The following is a 26,103-nucleotide window of genomic DNA, read 5'->3' on the forward strand; positions in this document are numbered from 1 at the left end:
CAGCCGGCCTTTGTCTTGCCTGCTCAGGCCTTGCCTTGGCTGTCCAGGCCTTGGCTTGACTGTCCAGGGTCCACAGCCCTTGGTAAAATAAATTACAACAACAAAAACCCTTTGTGATTAAAAATCCAAATTGAACATAGGGTAATGTTCATATTTGGTTTGCTGCCCTGCGACCTGGCTGAATGAGAGGGAGTTGGGGTGACTGAAGGGCCGTGCATAATATCCGATTCTCCACCGTATTATCAACTAAACGGTGAACTGAATCGGTATTAATTGGCGCGTTTAAAAAAACATCTACACCCCACGTGACGATTACACTCATTCGGCTGCGTAGGTCGGGTGGTGGAGGGTCTTTCTACACAAATTTGGCCTAACCCCCGGAAAATCAATCGTCGATCGCTTCCTCCTTCCGGTTTTTCACGTCGTAACGAGTAGTAAGTCCGCAAGTTAAAAAAAAAAATCCTCGTAGTGGTGGGCCCGCAGCTGCAGGGCGGGGCGCACCTTCGGCACAGCTCGGAACGATTCGGCCGACGACGTGACGGGGACGGCAGGCGCGACGCGGACGACGCTCGCCGTGCCGCCAATAGGACGCCACGGGGCACAAGGCCATCGCGGTCCAAAGTCCTTGGTTGCCTCTCCTGCTGCGTGGGCGGCGACTCAAGGAGCCTCTCGCGGACTCCGCGACGCCTCCGCTCGGAGCGGCGGCCACGCGGGGACGCAAATTAAAGGACGGGGCAGGAAAAAAAAGCTACGGCCTCGTTTTAATATTTTTTTCCTGTGGCGGCCAGGCGCTCTGAGACGGCCGCGTTGCGATGCGAGCGCTACCGACGGACGGACGGACGGACGCGAGGCAGAATATTTAATTTTGTCAAACGCCGGCTAAATCTGTCGCGTATCTCGGTTTTACGTTTCGCGGAGATGGGTGCTCCGCTTGAAGTGTCCGCCTCAGTCGATATCCGAGATGATTTGAGTGGGTTTGATCATTTGATTACTTCATTGATTTGGTGATTGCTTGATTGGTTGATTTCCTGACTTTGTTTTTTTACGAAAGATTCTGAGCACTGGCCCATGAATTGAGCAACGGTTCTTATGAAAGAGAGACGCCGCCGGTGGTGATGGCAGGGAATCCCAGAGTGGAGCAGTGCGTGGAAGAAGCAGAAAGAGGAACGTTGTTATCTAGTGTGGCGAGCGAGTGGGCAATTGAGTTGGTGAGTGGGTGATGGACCTGGCAAGTGGGTGGGTGGGCGTGTTGTGACCTGCAGCGTGCTGGATGAGACGATTGATTGATCGCTTGATTGATCGATTGGATTAAAATCGCGGACACCTTCCTCTGGCCCCTGTTCCTCAGGTTGACCTCGGGCTTCCGGCCTCCACCGCGTCGTCGTCCTCGTCGTCGTCGTCCTCGTCGTCATCGTCGTCTCTGTGCTCCTCATCGCCCTCATTACCCACGACGCTGGTGCTCTCCGCGGCGCAGGGGACTCAGGGCAAGCCGCCCCCCGCGACCCCGTGCCCCGCGGCGACCCCTACGCCGACCCCCACGCGGGGGTCGGAGGTCAAAGTCGAGGCACCCGACGAGGACGCCGACGAGGTTTCGGCGGCGACGACGTCCGGATCCGGTGGCGGCGCCGCGAATCCCGGCGCCGCCACGGCGACGCCGGCGTCGGCGGGAGCGGCGGCCGGATCGACGGTAGCGCCGGGGCTGCCGGGGCTGCAGGGAGTTTCGCCGGCGCCCGCGGCGTCGGCGTCGGCGGCCGCCTCCGGCCGGCGCCGCTCCGTCGGCGTGAACACGTGCGAGGCGGGGACCCTGACGGAGCCCGAGAGCCTCGGGCCCTGCGAGCCGGGCACCAGCGTGAGCCTCGAGGGCATCGTGTGGCACGAGACGCACGGAGGTGAGGTTCGCTTACGCGGCGGCGGGGGTGAACGAGCCCCAGTGTTGTTGGGGGTGCGGAGTAGGAGGATGGGAAGGTGGTGGGGGCGGGGGGAGGGCAGGGGGCGGTGGGCAGCGTGGCAGGAAGAGCGACGCGCGAAGGAGCCACGAAATGGAACGGCGGGTGGGGGGTGGGGGAGCCGGCGAGGGTATTGAGGTCCGTGGGGCTCGTCGGGAGGGAAATCCGAGCGTGCAGGTGGCCGGGGTGGTGCGTTCCGCCGTGCGGTGCGCCGCCCACCACTGCCGTGGTTTTTTCCACACTGCGCCGCGCCACTGCCGATGTGTTTGGTCGGCGGTTTGACGATGTTCCAGCCCCGTGTTTCCCGCCGAAAACTCACCGTGGAAAAGTTGACGGGATTCGTCTTTGCTGACTTTTCTGTGGGAGGTGTGGGAGGGGTCGTTGGGTGGGGGGGAAGGGGGGGGGGCTCTTCTCCCTCCGCTTTCTCCCTCTTCTCCCGTCCATTCCCGCTGCTACAGAGGCCACTCGGTCCACTCGCTGCTTCCACCACCACCGGCTGGCGGTTGTTGATTGCCATGGTAACCCATCTGTTGTTGATGCTTCGCTGTCACTCCTCCCTGCTCTCCTCCTCCTTCTCCTCTTCCTCGTCCACTCCATCGGTCTTGGTGGAGAGATGGGTGGGGGTGCAGGGGAGGGATTCTGGGGGGAGGGGGTTGCGAGGGGGGGGGGTGGTGTAGGGGGGGGTAACATTCTTTGTTTACCGCACGTACGACGCCGGCGCATTCGGAGAATCCGTGGCTCGGCTTTGTTATATTTTCGCTGGCGACCGCCAAGGAAAAAATAACAACTCCCATGCCAAGGTGCGGGGAATGCGCGTTGCAGTAGTCTAAGGAATTAAAGTCGGTCGCCGCTCGGGTCCCGAGCCATTGCGGGGCAGGCCGCGTGCAAGCGGGCGAGCGAGCAGAGAGGCCACTAGAACTGGACTTCCTTTCCCACACGAGCGGGGGAGCGGACGGGCGGGCGGGCGGGCGGGCGGGCGGGCGGGCGGGCGTGACACCGTCGCACCTGCAAGCAGAACGAGCGAGCGCGGCGGAGGGACCGCGACAACGGAGCGAATCGCCCCCTCGATAACGACCGACCTCGCTCGTTAATAACGCATCGACTGAATTAGTGCCGCGGCGAGCGGGGCAAGCGGCCGATCGATTCATATTCACGATCCTCGCCGCCGACACAACCCTGGGCGGCGTTCAAACCCTGAGCGGTGCGCGAGCGAGCGAGCGAGCGCACGTGAGCAGGCGTATCCGCGTGAATGGGTGTGTGTGGATGTCTTTGTCTCTGTTCATTTGCACGCGTGTCGTGTGTCGTGGGGAGCGGCGTAGCGGTTAGCGCGCTGCATTATGAACCCGGTGACTTGAGTTTGGTTCCCGGCCACGGCCGGCGCGAGTAGGCGGGTGGCCTCAGAGCGAGTAGCCGGTGCGGTGTCTATAAACGTCGCTGGGGAGACAAAGCCAAGCAGGCGCAGCTCCGGCCACACCACCCCCACGTGTGGCGCATGCAGTCCTTGGTCGGAGCTTGAAGACAGCGATAGCCACAACCTTCTTTGTCGGCCACACAGAGGAACGTAATCCTTGACAGCCGTAGCTTTTGCCGCGCGAACGGCGGTCGGTCGCCGACACTCGCCCCCGGGGGGAGGGGGGGGGGAACGGTGGCGGTGCCGAGCGACAGGGTGATAACGGGCAGGAAGTGAGAAGGGAGTTTCGGAGGGAGAGGAAAAAGGAGAGGAAATGATTGGAGAGCGTCGCCGTCGCGACGAGGGAAGGGAGCGCGGTGGTTACGGACGCCGGGCCGGGTAGCCGGCGGTGCCGGAAATCGCGCGGATCGTAAACACGGCGCTCCCCCCCCCCCCCCCCCCATGGGACCGTGTCCGCGGCAAGAGAGGCAGAGATCGGGGGGCCCCCAATGGGACGGGGGGGGGGGGATAATGCCGGAGTAGGCGCAGTCCGTCAATTACGGAGCGATTTGCCGAGGTCATTAGGTCCGTGGAGAGGATAAATAGAGGAAGGCGGAAGGCGGAATTAAAATAATAATAATGAAAGAAACGAATGCATAATAAATATGAAATGTTTTTTTTTGTCGTAAGGCAGATATTGTTTTTTTGACCGCGCCGAGCGCAGATGGATTTCTGAGAGGTTTAATATCCAGCCGGTAGAGAGATACGGCGCAATTAGATTTGCGGGAGGCGCGCTGGAAACCGCCCTTCCCCCCCACAGCCCCCCACAGCCCCCCCCCCTCCCCCCGCGCGGTAATTGCGCGGCTTTGTTAGGCGCGCGTCAACGCGCAAATTGCGTTAGCGCTCGCACAAGAAAATAAAAAAAAATCACCCGAACGAAAACTTCGCCGTTAACAAACGTTCAGGCGGCCGTGCGGAGCGGCGGCGGCGGCGGCCAGGGCCAGGGCCAGTGAGCTCCGTGAGCGGTTAGCGCTGCACTACGAACCAACCACGCAGAGACCCGGGTTCGATTCCCGCTCGTGGCCACCACCACCAACATCGTTGACGATTACCGGAACCGGGCCTGGGCCGCCTGTAGGGCGACTCAGCCTGAACCGCTGGATGCACCCCGTCCGTCTGCATTGGTCATCGGGGTTGTACGACCATACTTCACCACGCTGGTTAGTTGCCGGTTGGTCAGGCGGGGAGATCCAGGACCGGTTCAGATGTCACTTGCCACTGATGGCCAGTATTTGCCGCGGCCAGGATTTGAACTCAGCTCACCCTGGATTGCTATTGCATCGCATTTCTAACCACTGTTCTAATACTCCAGCCCTTCCGGACAATATGTAACTTTAAATTTTGATTTAAAGCTTTCGTGACTGCAGTAATTCATATTCTTAGTTTTTTCGGTAAAGTCACGTTGAAGAGAAACAACAAAATAACAAAATATATATAAAACAATAAAAAATTCTCACGACGTTTCGACCATATATATATTTTGTTATTTTGTTGTTTCTCTTCAACGTGACTTTACCGAAAAAACTAAGAATATAATATGTAACTTTGTCAATCCACTGCTGGATGAAGGCCTTCCCATAGCCTATCCTATTTTATTCAGTTATGCTTTTGTTATTGTGGGATTTGAAATACAGATAGATGTGTCGGCCTTCATCCAGCAGGAGACTTGCCATGGCTGATGATGATTACTCTCACTGAGTGTAAATTGTGGCAACAGGAGATGGGTTGACACGTCTGCACAGCTCTGTACAGGTAGTAGATGCAGGCGCAGCCCTGCAATGTCTTGCTCAGGCCACTGCTAGCAGAGAGAAATAGAGAGAGAGAGAGAGAGAGCGCTCTCAGGAACCCCTTAACCTCCCCTTTCACGCTGCCCAGTCCACGTCCTGGGCAGAGGCCGGAGTTACCCACACTTTGCCCCACCGCACACGACCCGCCCCTCATTGTGCTGTCGTGTTAAAGCCATAAACTGAAACTTTTTATTTTGTCACGTAAGCCCCACTGAGCTATATAGCTTTATTTCAGAAGCGGCCTGACTGTCACAAAATGATAGCTCAACGAAGTGGCTTATCATCATCACGTGGAAATTTATGGCAGCAGACAAATAATCTAAACGCGTGATGTTGATTCTAAATGTGGAGGGGAAGAACCGGAGTAGGACCCGGAGATAAATCCACGCCGTGACCACGGGGAGAGAGACACGCAAACTCCAAATATACAGCAGCAGGCGTCAGGGTCGGGATCGAACCCACGACCTCCTGTATACCAGGCGAGGTAGTTAACATCTCCTAGCCACCGTGATGTTGATGATGAGAGAGAGACACGTAAACTCCAAATATACAGCAGCAGGCATCAAGGTCGGGATCAATCCCACGACCTCCTGTATACCAGGCGAGGTAGTTAACATCTCATAGCCACCATGGTCATGAGAGAGAGAGAGACGCAAACTCCAAATATACAGCAGCAGGCGTCAGGGTCGGGATGGAACCCGCGACCTCCTGTATACCAGGCGAGGTAGTTAACATCTCATAGCCACCGTGGTGATGATGAGAGAGAGAGAGAGAGACGCAAACTCAAAATATACAGCAGGCGTCAGGGTCGGGATGGAACCCGCGACCTCCTGCATACCGGGCGAGGTAGTTAACATCTCATAGCCACCGTGGTGATGATGAGAGAGAGAGAGAGAGACGCAAACTCCAAATATACAGCAGCAGGCGTCAGGGTCGGGATGGAGCCCGCGACCTCCTGTATACCAGGCGAGGTAGTTAACATCTCCCAGCCACCATGGTCATGAGAGAGAGAGAGACGCAAACTCAAAATATACAGCAGCAGGCGTCAGGGTCGGGATGGAGCCCGCGACCTCCTGTATACCAGGCGAGGTAGTTAACATCTCATAGCCACCGTGGTGATGATGAGAGAGAGAGAGAGACGCAAACTCCAAATATACAGCAGCAGGCGTCAGGGTCGGGATGGAACCCGCGACCTCCTGTATACCAGGCGAGGTAGTTAACATCTCATAGCCACCGTGGTGATGATGAGAGAGAGAGAGAGACGCAAACTCAAAATATACAGCAGGCGTCAGGGTCGGGATGGAACCCGCGACCTCCTGTATACCAGGCGAGGTAGTTAACATCTCCCAGCCACCGCGGTGATGATGAGAGAGAGAGAGAGACGCAAACTCAAAATATACAGCAGCAGGCGTCAGGGTCGGGATGGAGCCCGCGACCTCCTGTATACCAGGCGAGGTAGTTAACATCTCATAGCCACCGTGGTGATGATGAGAGAGAGAGAGACGCAAACTCCAAATATACAGCAGCAGGCGTCAGGGTCGGGATGGAGCCCGCGACCTCCTGTATACCTGGCGAGGTAGTTAACATCTCATAGCCACCGTGGTGATGATGAGAGAGAGAGACGCAAACTCCAAATATACAGCAGCAGGCGTCAGGGTCGGGATGGAGCCCGCGACCTCCTGTATACCAGGCGAGGTAGTTAACATCTCATAGCCACCGTGGTGATGATGAGAGAGAGAGAGAGACGCAAACTCCAAATATACAGCAGCAGGCGTCAGGGTCGGGATGGAGCCCGCGACCTCCTGTATACCAGGCGAGGGAGTTAACATCTCATAGCCACCGCGGTGCTGGCAGTGGTGCAGCGTGCCCGCGGGATGAGTAATGCGCCACGCGGGGTGGGGCGACGTGGCCGGATTAATCTCGCACAAATAAATAACGGCGCAATAATGGACTCCACTCGCCACCTAATGAATCAAGCGGGGGAGGGGGGGGGAGGCTGGTGGAGTCTCCGTTCCCTGGGGGGAGCGGAGGGGTGGTGGCGATGGGGGGGAAGGTGCTGATGGTGATGGAGGGCAGTGGGGGTGGCGGCGGTGGTCACGAGGGTGGTGTCGACGGTGGCGACGGCGCTGAAGTATTGCCGGTCGGCGGGGCTAATTGCGGCGACGGTCACGGCGGCGGCGGTGGTGTCGAACGTCGTTCTGGTCGAGGTGGCGGCAATGGGAACGCTAGCTCGGACGTCGACGCGAGGGAGAGAGCTATTCCAGCTTCAGCAGGGACGACGACGACAAGGAGGAGGATGAGGGTGCGACCCCCCTCCGTTCCACGAGGGTCGATACGGCAGCAAGCGCCACGGCCCAGTGCGGAATCCCTCTCTCTGGCTCCATCTCTCCACGGTGTCCACCTTCCTGTGTCTCTTGCTATCTCGTGCCTCGTCTCTGGAACGAGGTTTTTTTAAATATTATTTGTATTTGTCTCGCTTCGCTCGATGCCCTTTGGGGCTGTCAGGCCATGAGCTGGTGGTGGTGGTGGCGTGGCAGGAAACGCTGCGGGCCGAGTGTGTGTGTGTGTGTCTGCGCGCGCGTGTGTTTGTGTGAATGTGTCATATGGGCTCGCTAATAGCACTTGCCCCAAACGTCTGTTGAGGCTATACAGGTGATCTTTGTACGTGGCGTGAGTGTGTGTTTGTGTTATCAGTGTGCGTGTGTTTGTGATTGATTGGCTGAATGTGTGTTTGCTGTGTGTGTGTGTGATTGGGTGTGTGTGTGTGTGTTTGCTGTGTGTGTTCAGTGATTTATAATTATCGATGGTTGATAGAAGCAGGGGCTGGTAGTCGGTGGTTTCTGCAATAAGGAACACGCACGCCCCGTGCCGTGAATTAACACATGGATGTGAAACGTGCGTGCGTGTTCATGCAGCGCATTACGCACCCAAGGTCTTGAGTGCGAATGAATTTATAATGTTTATTTATTTTCGGAATTAATGAAAGTCAGCCCATCACCTCCTTCGACAAGTTTGCCATTTCAGCTCCTTTTTGTTCAATCTGCCGAACGTATTCATGCTTTTCTGCTCCCCGATTGGCAGTCATTACGCGGTTCCAGACGATGTGTCAGGCGCCTTAACGACGCAGTGGATCCGTGTCAGAACTCCAAAGTGGCGTTTCTGCTCGGGGCGTGTCGTTCGTGCCTGTGTGTACGTATGTTGTACGTATGTCGTACGCACGTACGTTGAACTTCTTTCACGTAGCCAACCATGCTAATCGGAGGTGCGGGGGAAGGACAACAAACTAAACACAAGACGCAGTTTTACAGAAATGAGTTTTCAATATAGATGACTTAAAAGTGCACAGCTCTAGTGGCTTCCTAAAATCGGAGGAAGAGAGTGTTCCAGACGGGCCGCAGAATCGTGCGTCCGAACGCGCCGCGCGATGCGGTGACCACCGTCTATGTTCGACGGCTGAGCCAAAAGCCGCTGCTGCTGCGAGGATGCCCGTGATGGTTCATGCTCCTTGACGAAATCAGCGAGGTATTGTTTGTTCATTCGTGGCAAGCGCTTTGTGTGAAATAAGTACGACCATATGACGTAACCTGCTGCTGCTGCTGCTGCTGCTTCGTCGGAAATTGTGCACAGGTGGAAGTAACAAAAAAAAACACTCGATATGTTCGTCCTGACGAAAGGCTGTTGGCTGAAACTTCTGGCCAATTACTTATTGTGTTGGTTACTCTGGGCGTACGTAGTCGGTCCGTCAACCGATGGGGCCTGCGGTCCGGTCGCGGGGGAGCAAGCGGCGATGCTCAGTAAAATTCCGCGTGTTGGACGCACGTGTTGGACGCGTGCCTCAGTGATGACGCGCCAATGTCTCCATGATCGTCGTCATCAGCGGCGATAACACCGGCGCGGATCGCCGGAGCGATGCGTGGGTTTGCGTCGGTCGTGCGTCTGCCCGGTTTTGTGTGCCAGTGCAGCAGCGGCGGTGGTGGTGGTGATAGATCTCCACTCTCTGCCAGTGCAGACACCGTGGAGCGTACTGCGTGTGTGTTTATGTTGGCACGGTGGGGAGCGCAGGCGGTGCACCCGGCAAGTCATCTCGCTCGGTCAACCTACGGCACTTGGCTCTGTCCCGTGATCTCCTGCCGTCAGCGAGCCTTCGACACTTTGCTTGACGGCCTCAGAGTGCACCTAGCCTGGCGCAAGCGCTGTCGTGACGTCACTGCCACGAGTTGTTGTGTGCGTTACGCAGCTTTTTTGGGGGGGTCGGTGGTGCAGCGGGTTAGCCCACTGCGCTTCAAGCTGGGCAACCGGAGTTTGATTCCCCGCCACGGAAAGCATCATTGGCGAGTAATAATTTATAATCTGAACCTGTCCTGGGCCACCCTTAGGTCAACTGAGCCTCAAACTAGCACCTGCCTGGCGCATTGTGTGAGCATAAGCGGAGAGACAAATGCAGCCAGATGCGGTTCTAGCCAACCACCCTCTTGTGGGTCGTGCCAGCCCTAAATAGGTGCTCGCTAACAGCACTTGCTTACTCCAAACAGCCGGGAAGACTGTACGGGGGGGGGGGGGGGGGATCTTCGTCTTTGTGCAAATCATCATGAACGTCATCATTATCGGACAAAATCCACGCAATGCTGGATGAAAGCCTCCCCAGGCCGTCGTCATCTCGATCCCCGGATATTAACATCCACCCGGCACCTGCAATGGAGCCGACTTCGTAGCTCCGTCTCCGCGGCGTTTCCGTCCTTCCTCCGCCACGCCGTCGTTTGTCTCGCCCGTCGACCGCCGTGTGTTGTCCCCCTCTCGTGACGCGCGTCCTGCCCAGGACCGACATCTTTTCTCCGTGTTCCTCAATCCTACGTGGTCCTCTGCCCGCCTCTTTGGCGCGCGCCACCATGGGCGCGCGCGTTTGTGTTTCGCAACGGCTGCCGCGGCCGTCGACCACGGCGCTCCGCCCCGTTGTGAAATTAAAATAAAAAATTACCAACGACCGCTTCTCCAGATGTGGCCCCGTCTCTCGGACAATGCCGCACGCCCTCTCGCTCGCCCGCCCGCCCGCCCGCCCGCCCATCGAAACAATGCCTCCCTCTCTGCTCCCACAAGAGTGCTCGTTTCCACGCACGTGTGTGTGCACGCGTGCACGTGTGTGTGCACGCGTGCTCCCCTGTGGGGAGCGGCGGTGGCGCAGTGGCTAGCACGCTGCTCTACGAACCCGGCGAACCGAGTTTGATTCCCGCAAACGGCTAACGCCGATGACGATTATCCGAAGCTGTCCTGACCTTCCCCCCAGGGTCGACTCATCCTCAAATGAGTACCTGGTGCGGTGTGTAAACATCGCCACTTGGGAGACAAAGGCAGTCGGGCATTATTCTGGCCACCCACCCCCTCGTGTGTATCCTGCCGGCCTTCATAGGTGCTCGCTAACAGCACTTTCCCCAACAGGCTATACGTGAGATCTTTGTCTTGTGCGCACAAAGCATTACAAAGACACAGATTCCCCCCCATAGTCTTTCGCAGGCTTTTGGGGCAAGTGCTGTTCGCGAGCACCTAAGAAGGCCGACGTGGCACACGAGGGGGTGGGTGGCCTGCACCACGCTCGGCCTTTGTCTCCCTACTGGTGATGTTTACACACCGATTCATTTGATGCTGAGCTGACCGAGGCGGAGGGTCAGGAGTTCTTCAAATATCCTCCACTTTTATTTGTTGAACTCAGGTCACGGGGGTCGTGGCACGGTGCGCTAACTGCTACGCCACCGCTCCCCATTGCAACAACAACCGCCGTTCACAGTGATAGTCACCACGGCGCTCGTGCCAGGTTAGGTGCACTTAAAGGCGACCCTTCACATTACACCCACACGGACACGCGGACACGTGTGTGCGCGTTTGTTCGTGCTCGCTCGCTCGCCCGCCCGTCCGCCCGCCCGCTCGTAAGGCCACGAGCCGTGACGAGCGACGGGAGAATTTGGACGCAGCAGCGTAGATGAGAGGAATCCACCGCGCACGTTGGGGTCGCGCTCCGGAACGCACGGGGTGGGGGTGGGGAGTGGGGGGAGGGGGTGCGGGGTCGCCCTCCTCCTCCTCCTCCTCTCATCCGCGGGGCTGGCCCCTTGAGACGACGAGCGGGGGGGAGGGGGGGGCGTGGAGGGGGTGGAGGGAGCCGAGATTGGCGACGGCGGCCTGCAAGGTGGTGGATGGGGGAGAGGGAGGGAGCGAGCGAGGGAGTGAGCGGGTAGCAGTGATGGAGGTGGCGGGGAACTGGAGAGGAGAGGCACGGGGGAGGTGGGGAGGTGATGCGGTGGCTGGCGCTCAGCCCGTAGTAGACCCGCTGGCACACGGCCAAGAAGCACTCATTACGCATTAATAACAAACAGAACCTGGGCAGGTCACGGCAGGGAAACCATTTCCTCGTGTTATTGCTGCGCCGCCGAGAAATTCAGCCGCGACGCCTCCCCGCGCTGCGCCTTGTGCTCGCTCGCTCGCTCGCTCTCCCATTCACTCACTCGCGCTCTCTCTCTCTCTGTCATTCGCTCACCGCACAATTTCTCACTCGCTCTTTCGCCACGGTGGCGCGAGGTTCGCCTAGTATACAGGAGATCGTGAGTTTGATTCCGACCCCGACGATGCCTGTATGTTTGGAGTGGATTTTTCCTCGGGGCCCTTCGGTTTTTCCCTCCACATTTAGAATGGACGTGCATTCGGGGCATTTCGCTGCTCTACATTTCCATGCAATGAGGCACTTCGTTGAGCTCTCGTTTGTGATGGCCAGGTCGCTTCTGCAAAAAGAGTTACACGGCTCAGTGGCGCCTTACCTGATGAAAAATTGTTTACTCACTCGCTCGGTCGCTCTCTTATTCTTTTGGCCGCTCTTTCCGTCTCGTGTACTTCATCTCTCTCTCTCACACTCCCTCTCTCGCCGTTTCACTCGCTCGCTCTCCCTTACTCTCTCTCACGCTCTCTCTCGCCTGTGCCGTCTCTCATCATCCAAAAGGGATTCTTCCGCCCCCCCCCCCCCGCGCAGAAATCCCTCTTTAATAGCGCTACCAGAGCCGCTCTTTGTGTTTTGTCGTTTGCGTTGTGTCTCCTGCCACTTGAGGTTTTGGTTCACAAAGCGGTTGGGTTTGTCACGGGGAGATGTCGTTGGGGGGTGTTGGGGAGTTGTTTGCTTTGAGTCACCGTTTTTTTAATTGTTGTCTCCAGTTTCCTGCCACCGTCTGGAACTTGCAGCAGCGGTGTTGTTCTCAAAGTGGTACACCCCACCGTTATGGCGGGTGGGAGGTAGGGGGAGATTTTCTTTTTTAAAAGAAAATTCAATGTGTGGATGTGTGCACTGCTCTTTGTTTCACTTCTGCCACGGAGCAAGCGGCGCCAAGCACGCAGCTCCCTCGCCTGGCTCGACGCGCGATTCCTTGACGAGTGCTGCGGCCGGCTCCACGTTGCCGCGTTTTGCGCACACGTAACCGTTGGGATTGGCTGCCTAGTATTGGCCCCCGGCTCTGTGCCGCGTCCCGCGGCCCGCAGGGAAGTTCTGTAGGTTCGTGAAATTATTCTCAACGACCGCGGAGGGACGACGATGGGCCGAGTCAACCGCGCGCACGCTCGTACGCGCGCTCGTGTGAACGCGCGTGTGTGCGTGTGTGTGCGTGTGTGCGTGTGTGTGCGTGTGTGCGTGTGTGTGCGTGTGTGTGCGTGCGTGTGCGCGTGTGCCCGTGTGCCCGCCCCGCCGTTGGCTCGCAGGCATCCTGGTGGTGAACGTGACGTGGAGGAACAAGACGTACGTGGGGACGCTGCTGGACTGTACGCGGCACGACTGGGCGCCGCCCCGGTGAGGCCGCACTCCCAGCACCCACGGTTCGAGCGACCGCACCGAGGCGAAACGGCGACACGAATTTGCCGAGCGACGGACGAAACTGTCGCCGTGCTGGGCCCGCGCGGCTGCCTTGTCGATTGATCGCCGGTGTCGCCGTCCAGTGGACTTGTTCTACACCGGACGTTCAGCCGGCGCCTCCGGGCCACGGGATGTTGCGCGCTCACGTTAGACATTAGACGGGTCCCGGCGGACGCCGACACCATCCACCAAAACAAATTTTTGCGCGGGGACAAAACCTTATTTTTAGCCTGAACGCCGGATTCGGTCGCTCCGGCGTTGGTTAGATGCCAAACAAATGGCAGAGCCATCGAGGGCGCAGGCCGTGCAGCTGCACCGACGCCCAGGCTATCCAGGGGACGGGGTAAATTAGACAGAGGGTGACGCCCGCCTCCACCCCATTAATCGCTTGCATCGGGGCCCTTGCGAACGACGGCGCTCCACTGTAGGAAACATCACGCCGGAGGGGCGCGGGATGACAACGCCGTCGCTGACTTCCCCCTCCCCGCATCCCCAACCCCCGCGCGGTCGATACAATGCCACCACCATCGCCCGCCCCCACCTCTCACCCCCCACAACGCCGCTCCCGTCGTCGAAAAGCCGTGCGCGCGGAAGATAAAAAAAAAAATTTGAAGGAACTCCCAAAAAAATGAATTAACGGGGGCCGCTTCAAAGGTTAGTGCTGACAGTGCACGATGAATGCGGAGCTGCAATTTATGGCAAAGACGAGAAACCCGGAGCGAGCTTTCATCTCATTAAAGACGTCGGCGCGGAGCGACGAGGAATAAAAGCATCGGCAGGAAGCGCCGCGATCCGTGAGCGTGGCGACATGGCTTCCTCTGCCCGCCCGCCCATCTTTGATTTCGCCGTTTAAACATCGCAATGTGTCCCACGTTACTTAAACTCGTCGGGGGCATTGACACCGAGACTCCGAGTTGAAGTAGACTTGGCCCGGTGAGGGGGGGGGGGCCGGGGTTTAATGATTTCGCTCGCGACGCTCGGCGTGCTGGTTACCACGCGAGGCGTTTTGCAAAGTCGGCGGCGGTGGCGGTAATGCTCTGCAGGGATGGTGGTCGCGGTTCGCGTTGGCAACAATCGCGGCGCGCTCTCGAGCCCGGGATTGTAACATTGTAACGTTTCCACTGAATTCATGGCGCGAACTTTTCCGCGCAGCAAGGCGACGTTGAGACGACATGAGCGTCTTTTGCAATGTTGACCCGGTACATAAAAATATACACGCGCACACTGTCGAACACTTTTCCTGCTCAGAAATAAATATTCCTTTCGAACTGCATCTCACAGGCCTCCCTTGCAAAATTCAGTGACTCGGTGCTGCTGCTGTGATGGCAGTGGGTGCACAAGCAGAGTTAACAACGTCACTGTCCATAATATAGCTGTCGTTAACCCACCGCCACCCGACACAGCCAATTAGTAAGGTTTGTCACGTAAACAAAACATGCCAATTAGTTACTACTTCAGTACGCCGGTGTGTGGAGGATAAACCCACAACATTTACAATTTGAGCACTGTCACGTTTTGCCGGTTATTACATACAGCTTCATCGGGCGATTTTGCCAGAAATGTGACGAATATCGGTCGCGAAAGCCCACGTCGTGTTAAACTGCCAATGGGACCGGTTAAATAAAGCACCAGGCACCAGGTTAGACAGCGGTCGCCCGCGTACGGTCGACCGAACGACGCCGGCTGACCCGTCGCTCTCCCCGCGTCCGGGCCCCAGGTTCTGCGAGTCGCCCACGAGCGACCTGGACGTGCGCGGCAACCGCAGCCGCTCCAAGCGCGGCCGCTCCGTCTCCAGCACGCCGGCGAACGAGAGCGCCGTCGCCGCGGACAGCGCCTGCCGGGGCGGCGCCGCCAACGGCGGCAAGGGCAAAGGTGGCACCGGCGCCGGCGGAGGGGGCGGCGGGGGAGGGAGCGGGGGCGCGGGGGGCGGCGCCGGAGGAAACGGCGGCTCCGGAGGCGCCGGCGGCAACGGCGGCAACGGCGCCGGCGGTGGAAACGGCGCCGGGGGCAACGGCGCCGGGGGCAACGGCGGAGGCTCCAACGGAGGTGCGGGCGGATCGAGCAGCAGCCGGCGCAAGGCGACCGTCAACGGCACGGCCAACGGGCGCAGGACGCCGCCTCAGAGCGCCAGCGACGACGTCAAGGCCGGCCTGGTGACGGGCACCGGCGGCGCCGGCGGCGCTGCTGGCGGCGGCGGCGGCAGCAACAAGAGGAAGGCGAAGCCGCCCAACGAGCTGGAGCTGTCGACCGGCGTCGAGGACGGCCGCAACGGCGCCAAGCGGTCGCGGTCCAACTCGGCTCAGGGTGGAGCGGGCGGCGGCGGCGGCGGCGGCGGCGGCTTTGGGGGGGCGGCGTCGCAAGGGGTCGGGGGCGGCACCCCGGTGACGTCGCCGCAGGGCGCGGGCCCCGGCACGCCGCTGGGGCCGCCGCAGTCCCCCGCCCTCCTCGACTGCCCCCACCCCAGATGCAACAAGCGCTACCGCAACGCCAACGGCCTGCGCTACCACCAGACGCACGCGCATTCCGACCCCGAGAGCCGGGCCGAGGACGAGGCCGACAGCGAGGAGAAGGCGTCGGACGGCGAGGAGCGGCCCCCGGGCGCCGCTTCCAAGGGGGCCGCTCCGATTTCGTCTCCGTCCAAGGGCGGAGGCGGCAGGGAGGCGCCGCGAGGCCGCTCGGAGGGCCCCGCGGCGCCGGCGGCCCGGGCGGGCCACGGCAAGGCGTCCACGAAGCGGAAGGAGGAGCCGGAAGAGAACGACGAGATCCCGGCGATCGCGAACATCGCGGCGGCGCTGGAGGCGTCGCTGGATGGCGACACGAGCCACGAGATGCCCAAGCTGGAGATGGAGGGGCTGCCCAACTGCGCCGCCGGCAAAGCCGCCGAGCTGGGGGACAAGGGCAAGAAGCAGGGTGGCGGCGGTGGCCGGAACGACAAATCCTCACCGAAGCCCAAGGCGGTCCGGACGATCGCGCCGGCACTGCCGCCGCCCCAGCTCGTGCCGCTGTCCGCGGTGGCGGCCGCCCCGCTGCCCGCGACGGCGCCCGAGTCGCCCGTGGGCGGCGGCGGCCTGGCGGGGCTCCCGCCCTCCCTGTCGCCCGCGGCCCTGCCGCCCGCGGTGGGGCCCCCGCTCAAACCCATCCAGCCCAAGCCCCAAGACGCGCTCGGGCAGCCGCCACCGCCGTCTTCGTCGTCGTCGTCTTCGTCGTCCAAGGACAAGAAGAAGAAAGACAAGAAGAAGAAGGACAGGGACAAGGAGCCGGAAGGCCCCAAGACGCTGGACGCGGCGGCGGCGGCCGCCGTGGTCGCAGCCACGGGAACGTCGTCGTCGTCGTCGCCGCCGGCGCCAGCGGCGCCGGCGGCGACGACGGCGGTGGGGCTGCCGCCAACCCTCGGGGAAGCCGGCCCGGCGGGCCCCGCGTGCCCTGGAGAGTACCTGGCCAAGGTGGAGGGCCTCGTGAACGGCCTGGGCGAGGCCCATGAGGTCAACCGGCTCGCGAGCATCAAGGCCGAGGCGGCCAAGGTGTACAGCTTCTCGGACAACGCGCCCAGCCCGTCGATCGGCGCCACCGCTTGCTGCGCCGGCGCGCCCGTCAAGACGGCCGTGTCGCCCCGCAGCAACCGGCACCAGCAGCCTTATCCCCAGCCGCAGCAGCAGCAGCAGCCGCAGCAGCAGCCACCGCCGGCCGGCATCGGCCTCGTCAGCACGATCGCGTCACCGGCGAACGGCCGAGGGGCCGGCCCCGGGCAGGACTCGCCTGCCGGCGCCCCGCGTTGCCCCGGCGAGCACCGGTGCGCGCCGCCGCTACCGCCGGTGATGGTGAAGGCGGACGTGGACAGGCAGTCGGCGCCCACCACCACCAGCCCCGCCGCCTACTCGGACATCTCGGACGTGGGCTCGGACGGCGGCGCCGGGGACGGCGGTCGGGTCCGGGGGACGGCGCCGCCGCCTCCGGGACCCCCCGCCGGCGCAGCTGCCGCCGGCGCCACCGGCGCAGGGCAGCCGTGCGAGCAGACGGTGGGCAGCAGCGCCGAGACGCGCGACCGCCCGCCGCCCCAGCTGAAAAAGGACGCGGACGCCGCCCCGACATACGGGCAGCTCTACGGCGACGGCGGCGGTTACGGCAAGGCCGGGGGCGGCAACGGCGGCGGCGGAGGAACGGCGCCGGCGGCGGCACAGGACCCCAAGGTCGTCGTGGGTCCGCACCCCGTGCGGGTGAAGCTGGAGCCCGAAGAGGAAGAGACGCTGAAGAGCGCGGCGGAAGCGAAGGCGACTAAACGCGCACCGGACCTCACGTTCTGCCACCACCAGCACCAGCAGCTGCAGCAGCACCTGCAGCAGCACCTTCACCACCAGCACCTGCAGCAGCAGCAGCAGCAACAGCAGCAGCAGCTGCAGCACCACTTGCAGCAGCAGCATTTGCAGCAGCAGCACCAACAGCACTTGCAGCAGCAGCAGCAGCAACAGCAGTCGGTGATTCAGCAGCAGCAGCAGCAGCAGCGGTCGTCGCAGGCGCTGTACTATGGGCACTACGCCTACATCCCGGGCCTGGGCTACGTGGAGCAGGGCTACCAGCAGCTGCTGGGCAACTCCGCCAACTACAGGCACTACGAGCGATTCTACCAGGAGCAGCACCGGCTGGCGGCCGCGGCCGCTGCTGCCGCGGCGTCCGAGAGGGGCATCACGTACCAGGTGAGGGTCTCTGTTGTGCAGGTGAGGGGTCTCTGTTGGCCAGGTGAGGGTCTCTGTTGGCCAGGTGAGTGGTCACTGTTGGCCAGGTGAGGGTCTCTGTTGTGCAGGTGAGGGGTCTCTGTTGGCCAGGTGAGGGGTCTCTGTTGGCCAGGTGAGAGGTCACTGTTGGCCAGGTGAGAGGTCACTGTTGGCCAGGTGAGAGGTCACTGTTGGCCAGGTGAGTGGTCACTGTTGGCCAGGTGAGGGGTCTCTGTTGGCCAGGTGAGAGGTCTCTGTTGGCCAGGTGAGTGGTCTCTGTTGGCCAGGTGAGTGGTCACTGTTGGCCAGGTGAGGGTCACTGTTGTGCAGGTGAGAGGTGTTTTACCAGGCGAGTAAAGGAATCGTCGAGCGACGAGGTAGGCACTGGGTTGAAATCCAGGTCATCGAACGTGACTAAACCGGGTTCTCAAGTGCAGCGAGTGGTTGGATGATGTTTTCAAACCACATTGCTGCTAACCCTGACCTCGTCACCGCCACCACCACCCCTCCCCCCACCCCCTCCCTGCCGGGCACGCGACGACGTGGACCCCACCCCCGCAGCAGCTGAGCCCCGGCGAGCTGGAGCGGGAGAGGAGGCTGGAGGCCGGCGGCGGCGGCGGTGGCTTGGACGGAGACCGCGACCCGGGCCTATCCGCCCGCCACAAGGCCCCCGCCTCGGCCACCGTCTCCCGGGCGCCTTCCCAGCCGCCCGTCCCCTCGGCTGCCGTGGGCCGCACGCCAACCCCCACAATGCACAGCCGCTCGCCCACCCCCAGCCCTGGCCCGGGCGGGGGCGGCGGCGGCGGCGGCGGCGGTTGTGCCGGGAACTTGAAACTGAAGGACAAGGATGGGGACCGGGACATGGGGAAGATGGCGCAGTCCGGAGTGCCGAGCAGAGTGCTGGACACAACTGCATCCATGCAGCATCAGCAGCAGCAGCATCAGCAGCTTCAGCAGCAGCAGATACAGCAGCACCTGCATCAGCAGCAGTTGCATCAGCAGCATAGTCAGCATCAGCATCATCATCAACAACATCAGCAGCAAAGCCAGCAGCAGCAGCAGCAACAGCAGCTGCAGCAGCAGCATCAGCAGCAGATGGACTTTCGCAACGAGGAGTTTCAAGGCAGGCCGGTTGACGGTGCTCGCAAGGAGGTTAAACCCGGTGCGGACAGCGGAAAGCACGTTGGAATGGAGCACCACAAGCAGGTATTGTGTGTGTGTGTTGTGATTGTGTGTGTGTGTGAGTTGGTGTGTGCGTGCGTGAGTGGGCGTGGGTAAGATGCAGGAGTGATGCTCACCAACGAGCCGCGCTCGGGCGGCTAGCGGAGTGCACCTTTGCTATGACCCCCTGACAGCGAGCGTTTGACATTTAATGCGGCCTCGAAGTGCACCTATTCTGGCACCAGCGCCTGTTGTTGTTGTTGTTGTGCGCGTGTGAGTGTACGCGAGTATCTGTGCGTGTGTCTCGGTGTTGTGAGTGTGGGACGAGTGGTGGTGCACTCGTTAGCGCGCGGCGCTATCGACCCGGCCGTAGCCAGCATCGGTGGCGAGTGACATCTGACCTGACCCTGCACTGACCCTTCACCGACCCACACCGACCAGTGTGGTGAAGTACGCTCTGACAGCAGTGGATTGACGACGGCTAGAGTAATGGGGCCCGTACGACCCGGGGGGGGGGGGGGGGGGGCTATGTGTTCCAATCGCGGTCGCGCGCGTTGCCGGTGGGAGCAGGTCGGCAACGCGGCGGGAAAGGCGTGGGCGCCGGCGTCCGCGGCGCCGTCGGCGTCGTCGTTCCCGTACGGCCCGCGGCAGCACGAGGACCGCGAGGACCGGCGCGACCGCGACCCGGGACCGCCCGGTCAGCCGCCCCGGCGAGAGGGCAGCCCCGCCAAGCCGCCCTGCGCCACCACCGTCGTCAACGCCGCCCGCGACGACGTCGGCAGGTCAGTGGAGCGGAGCGGAGGGGAGCGGAGGGGAGGGGTCGCGCGCGGGAGCGACTCGTGCGGGCGCGGGAGCGGAGGGAGGAGGGCCGTGAGCGAGGCGAGGGAATTGCCGCGCGGCTTCTGTCGCGCTCTCGGGGGCGAACGACGAGCGACCGCCTCCCCGATTGACGGAGGGACGGTACGTTGTCCCCCTTCTCCCCCACCACCACCCCTCCCCCCCCCCACCCCTTCCAGGGAGGTGAGGAGGCCCGGTTCGTGCCCGACCCCGTCCGACAATCCCCGCTCCACGCCGGCGGCGGGCGGCCGCGACGGCCGCGACGGGCGAGAGCCGCCGCCGGCCAGGGCCGCCGACGGCCGCCCCGGCGTCCTCGTGGGCTCCGAGGCGGCGGCCGTGGCCGCGGCGGCGGCGGCGGCGGCGGCTCAGCACGCGGCGTACCTGCAGTACGTGTCGCCGTACGGCTACGCGCAGGTGTACGACGCGGGGCACCCGGCCTACCGGGGCCTCTCCGCCACGCCCATGCTGCTGCACGGCTTCCAGGGTGAGCGTCGGCCGCGGTCGCCCGGGGGTTTTACGTCGAGAGGTGGAGCGGAGAAGGGTGGGGGGTGGGGTGGTGGTTCTGATTGCATCGCGTGGGCGGAGGGGACGGAGTTGGCCCCATTACATCGGGGCTAGAAGATGGTCGCGGCGCCGAACTGGCACTGCATGAGGAAGCCCGCGATCGAACCCAGGCGGGCGATTACACACAAAGATCCCCCGTACGGCCACAACAGACTGTAGGAGTGAGCGACTTTCGCGAGTAGCGCCTATGAAGCCCGGCACGGCACACGAGGGGGTGGGTGGCCAGCATCACTCCCGGCCGCCTTTGTCTCCCCAATGGCGATGTCCCCGCCACCCTCCACACAAGGTACGCATTTAAGGCCGAGCCGACTTAGGAGAGGTCCGCGCGCGCGCGTCGCAATTGCTTTAAAAAAATCAATTGCTAATAAATAACACCATGAAATACAGAATCAATTATTAGAATGCTCTCGGATGAGGCGCCAGCGGCACCGCCGCGCGTCGCTCCACCCCCACGAGCGTTCCGTTACTGCCACCGATGATCGTGGTCGCGGTGAGCCGGGCGGCGCCGCCGCCGCCGGCGTTGCGTTCCCACCGACGAGGGAGGGAGGGAGGGAGGGAGGGAGGGAGGGAGGGAGGGCGCGACTCCGAGACGCTCTCTCCCCCCGCACGCGTGCGTTACCGCCGCGTTAATTAAAGCGTGGGATGGTTTATTTCAGTTCCTATAATTATTTATTTGTACGGCGCGTTTTTTTGTTTGTTTGCTGTCAAAGGCGCCCGTCGTCCGCCTCCAGCTCGCAACGACCGTCCCCGCCCGCGGCCCCCCTGCGCCCGCCTCGTTAACAATCCCTCTCCTCCCGGCCCGCTCCCTCCAGGCGCCTACTACCCCCCGGGGTTCCCCTACCAGGGCTACGGCAAGCTCACGGCGAGCGCCGCCGCGGCGGCCGCGGCGGCCGCGGCCGGCGGGGGCGGCGGCGGCGGGATTTCGCGGGAGGACCCCGACAAGGTGACGTCGTCGCTCAGCCCCAGCGGCTCGCCGGTCGGGCTGGGCAGGCCCGCCACCGGCGGCGGAGGCGTCGCGGTGCCTGGCGGGGAGACGAAAGCGCTGGAGCTGCTGCAGCATCACGCCAAGCATTACCGCAACCGCTCGCCGTCGCTCAGCCCTCGCGTGGTGAGCAGGCGCGGACACGCGCACGGACCGACGGACGCACGGACGGAGAGAGGCGAGAGGGTGCGGGACAAATGGGTAGACGGAGTGGCGGGCGGATGGATAAAAGGGACCACGAATCATCGGATAGACTGATGAATTCAGACGGACGCACTAGTGATCGATGGACAGGCCATCGGACAGGTAGGCAAACAGAACAGCGGACGGGCTGACGCGCGGATGGACTGACTGATTGGGCAGATGGATGAGTGGACCACGTGGACGGACGGGCAAAAGTTCGATTGCGGCGTTGACGCGCGGCCTCGGAGACGGCGGCCAATGAATGACGGACGGCGTCGACCGCGCGCCTACCCTGGGGGACGTTTTTTTTGTTTTACTCGATTGTGATTTGGCAAAATTAGCCGCACGTGCCGGCGCGGCTAATTGAGTGATGGATGGAGCTTCCGCCGGGCCTTGCTCTGGCTCGCCGGAGCGGCCGCGTCGCACGCGTGCACGCACACCCACGCACGCGCACCGTGAGCGCACGTCAAACCCGCGAGCGCACGTTCACGCGCAAACGCACGCGCACGCAGGTGGGCACACGTAAAGACGCGCGACTAGTCGCGTACCCGCTCCAATCCACCGGCAATCCGAAATGAAACTCCTGCGCACGGCCCACCACGTCCAGTGTACCTCTCGCTGGGACTGCCGGGCGGGTGCCGCCAACCAACTCCGGTGAGATCGCGATCCCGCGAGCAGCGAGAGCCGTGCGCTCGGCCACCGCCGATCGTCGCGCCGACCGTTCTCTCCCGCTCACCGGCAGATGAGCGACAAGTGCGTGCACGACGCGGACAAGGGCGGCGGTTCCAGCGGCGGCGCCGGCGGCGCCGCCGAGAGGGACAAGGAGGCGGAGCGGTGCGCAGCATCGCCGCCGCCATCGCAGCGGCACGTGCACACGCACCACCACGCCCACGTGGGCATGGGGTACCAGCTGCTGTCGGCGCAGTACGACCGCTACACCGGTACGGAGCTGCATCTCCCCACTCCCCCCCGCCCCTTCCACGGAATCCGTCGGGCGACGTCAGATGTCGTCGTGCTGGGTCGTGGTGCTACTGGCCCGGCGAGCGGAGTTCGATTTCCGCTCACGGCCGACACGTGTGACGATTATCTGAATGGGTACTGGGCTTCCATGAGGTCGACTCAGCCTCAAATGAGTACCTGGTGCATCGTCACTGGGGAGACAAAGGTGGCCGGGCGTGGTGCTGACCACCCACCCCCTCGTGTGCCATGCCGGCCTGCGTAGGTGCTCGCTAACTGCACTTGCCCCAACAGTCTGTTAAGGCTATACGGGGGATCTTTGTCTTTATACGTGTATGTACATGCGCGTGTGCTTGTGTGTGTGCGCGTGCGTTTGGTTCAGGACTCCCCACCGCCACGGCGCAAGCCTCGGCGTCCGCCGTGTTCCCGCCGTCCTGAGGTGACGGTAAACGCCGCCACCATCGCCACCATTCAGAAAACCACAGCCGTCCCGAATCCGGGCCGGCTCAGATTTCGTACGCGGTTTTGGTCGTATTTTTTTTTTTCATTTTACGCGTCCTCATGTCGGAGTTGTTGGTTACAATTATTTTTATAAAAAGTGTTTTGTTATTTTTAAAGGCCGGCGTGGAACGCACGCGGAGGGTATGGGCAGCACCGACGGACTCGCAACTTCACGGTTCCCGGGACGCTCCGCCGCGCTCGGCTGCCGCTGACGCGCGATCCGCCCCGACGGCACCCGGAGCGGCGCCGGCACCGCTCGCTGCGGCCGCTTTGGCGGCAGACCGAGCGGGAACGTGAAACCCATCGCCCGGAGCGAAAGCAACAGCGAACAACGACAGCTTCAACAACGGCAACAACTCCAGCGTCAACGGCGTCAGCGGCAATACAACACGAGCGGCGGCGGCGGCGGCGGCGGCGGCCGTGTCTCCACGCCGCTGAGACGCGCGAGGCGCGCCGCCGCCGCTCTGGGTACAATCCATTCGGCCGCTCGTAGGAAGGAATCGGAGGTTGCGGGGGGAGGTGGCCGCCGGGGGCGGGGAAGGGTTGCCGGCGGAACGTCGCCACGCCGACGCCGAACACGACAACGCGAATGCGCCGTGGAATCCGCGCGGTGCGGCGCCTGCCGCGACCCCCGTGCGGTTAGCGCCGCGGACGCCCTGCCGACAGCTCCCCCCACGCCCCCCCCCCCACCCCTCCGCATCGCCGTCCGGTCGGCGCCTCCTTCGCCCCCCGCCTCCCTGACGGTGCCACCCTGCGCCGACGCCCGGTCCAGCCAAGCGCTCGATCGGCGCGCCCTGCTCGACCGCGGCGATCCAGCCGCGCCTGCTGCCGGGCGCCGTGCGCCCTGCGCCCGAGAGGAGGACGAGGTGGAGGAGGGCGGCACCGAGGGTGTTGGTGATCCACGAGGGGGTCCCCGCCCACGCGGGCAACTCGGAACTCCCGCGTGCCGAGGCATCCTCCTCGGCCCCCACCCCAAGCGCCGCGGCCCTGAAACGCCACCCCCCCCCCCCCAGCGTCCTCCGCCAGCGTGCCGGCCGGCTGTACATAGCGACTCCGGCTCCTCCGCACGTCGGATTTGAAGCGCCCGGCGCCCCGCCGCCAACGGGACTGCAATTGCTCGCGAGCGGCGTTTTTAATCGATGTACTCGGCGAAATGTATTTTACTGACTTTCTTTGAAAGCGAAAACGCAAAAAAACTAAAAAAAAACTCGACGACGATGACAGCGATGAGAATTCGGCGACGGAACACTGACCGGGGGCGAAGACGTCGCGGACGCGGAACAAAGGAGCGGGGGGGGGGGGGGGGGTTGCGGGTGAGGGGGCGAGCGGAGGCGCCGCGGTTGGGGCCGCGGCGGTCGCGTGGCGACATCGCCAGCGCCTGCCGGAGGGTCCACTCCTCCTCCTGCCGTTGTCCACCTCTGCAATCCCGAGCTACAAATCTCCCCGCCCACCGTTGTTGTTGTTGTCGTCGTCGTTGTTGTTTATAATGGACGGTGTGGGACACGAACCCCGCGTCGCCGCGGTTCCACGCCCGGAGGCAGCCGCTCGCTCCTTGAACCTTCGCCTTACCGATCACCCCACCCCCCAAAATCCACCCGCTACCCCCCAAACCCCCCTTCCCATTATCTGGCATCAAGATTCAGATTCCCCCCCCCCACCCCTCAGATTCGTCACTCCACTCCTGCCAGACCTCCCTAATCCATGCTGTCACCCGACGCACCGCCACACACACACACACGCGCACGCTCACACACGTACACACACACGCGCACGCTCACACACGCACACACACGCACACGCTCACACACGTACACACACGCACACACACACGCACGCTCACACACGTGCACGCTCACACACACACACACGCACGCTCACACACGTACACACACACAACCGCCTCCAGCCACCACCACCGTTGGAAACCACCACACACACACACACGCACGCGCCCATCCCAACCAGGCACCGGGCCACCTGTGTTTGCGTTTGTAAAATGTCAGTGTGCCTACGCCATTCCTTTCTTTGTAAAATAATACGTGTTGAAAGATTTTATACGACTTGCCTTGTATATTTAGGAAACAAAATAATAAAAAAATGTGACTTTTGTACGGCTCGTGAGACACGTCCGTGAGTGAAGCTGCGGTCCCAAAACTCTCGCCTTGCTTATCTAGTTATTTATTTATTTTGACGTTCGGTGTTGGGGGCAAGAGAAAGGAATTACGTGGCCGTCGGAAAAACGTAACGCTTCGATGACGACGCAGGTTATTAAACACGCTGCGCACGCTTTGAAGTGAAACCGAAACATTTTTCATTCTCTGTACGCCAGGCGATGTCCTCGCGCGCAAATTCCATCTTGCAATTTCCGGTCGATTTTTCTTCCTCGTTTTATGGCCGTTTTTATTTTTGACGAACGGCATCAGCAGGTCGGCTGTACGTCGTCTTCCTCAATACGGGTACACACGTAGTTTGTTTGGCACGTGTCCGCATCAGCCACGCTCTGCTCCGTGTTTATTCCTCAAATATAAGACTGAATATTTCACGACAGATTTTTAGCCCAGTGCCGTGTGACGATTGGCATCGGTGGTGGCGGTGGCGACGGGCCGTCGCGGTTGCGCCGATGCATGCGCACGTGGTTACCTGGGAAAGCCTCGCCGAGTCTCGTCACTCTGTTTCAGGAGGGTCCTGCCAGGTGTTTGCGCGGTAGGGGGACAATGATCGGTGTTATTTTTGATAATTTGCCAAATTCTGGCGAATTACAGCACGGGATCTTTGACATCCTCTGTGAAGCAGACAGCGCATTGCATTTTTTTTACGTTTAAAAACGCAGTATTAATCGGGGCAACTGCTGGATTCGAACCGTGAACCTCTGCAACAAAACGGTGAAATCGATACTGCTGTGTTAGTGTGGCGGTGGTGATGGTATCGGGGTAATTTAAGTGACTGCGGTGGTGACGCTGATGCTGGCAAAGTGGCGATGGTGGTGCTCATGGTGATGGAGGTGATAGCATAGATGGCGGTGCTGATGGTGGTGGTGGTAATGATGACGATGCTGGTGTGAGTGGTGGTGGTGGTGTTGAAAGCGATGGTAGTGGTGGTGATGATAAGGACTCATACTCTCAGATGATAAGGACGCCGATGCTGGTGGAG

At 61.6% G+C, this 26,103-nt stretch overlaps 1 protein-coding gene across 4 annotated transcripts in view; it reads left to right on the forward strand.

The window, feature by feature from the left end:
* Nucleotides 1-25,064, forward strand: part of LOC116941908 (zinc finger protein 608-like) — a 100,143-nt gene extending 75,079 nt beyond the window's left edge. For 2 of the 4 annotated variants that reach the window (XM_032953252.2, XM_076067575.1), the window contains 10 exons: nucleotides 1,349-1,889; nucleotides 12,909-12,996; nucleotides 14,777-17,750; nucleotides 18,330-18,974; nucleotides 19,500-19,711; nucleotides 19,946-20,250; nucleotides 21,143-21,438; nucleotides 22,238-22,436; nucleotides 22,835-22,891; nucleotides 23,071-25,064. In XM_032953252.2, the coding sequence (XP_032809143.2) occupies nucleotides 1,349-1,889; nucleotides 12,909-12,996; nucleotides 14,777-17,750; nucleotides 18,330-18,974; nucleotides 19,500-19,711; nucleotides 19,946-20,250; nucleotides 21,143-21,438; nucleotides 22,238-22,436; nucleotides 22,835-22,890 (5,316 nt within the window). In that variant the 3' untranslated portion in view covers nucleotide 22,891; nucleotides 23,071-25,064. Of the gene's footprint in view, nucleotides 1-1,348; nucleotides 1,890-12,908; nucleotides 12,997-14,776; nucleotides 17,751-18,329; nucleotides 18,975-19,499; nucleotides 19,712-19,945; nucleotides 20,251-21,142; nucleotides 21,439-22,237; nucleotides 22,437-22,834; nucleotides 22,898-23,070 lie in introns of all 4 variants that reach the window. The other 2 variants (XM_076067579.1, XM_076067580.1) reach the window with 2 other exon arrangements.
* Nucleotides 25,065-26,103: the final 1,039 nt, after the last annotated feature.

Source organism: Petromyzon marinus, chromosome 1 (assembly GCF_048934315.1).
Source record: "Petromyzon marinus isolate PM22_M1 ecotype Great Lakes invasive population chromosome 1, UKy_Petmar_22M1.pri1.0, whole genome shotgun sequence".
NCBI lineage: Eukaryota > Metazoa > Chordata > Hyperoartia > Petromyzontiformes > Petromyzontidae > Petromyzon > Petromyzon marinus.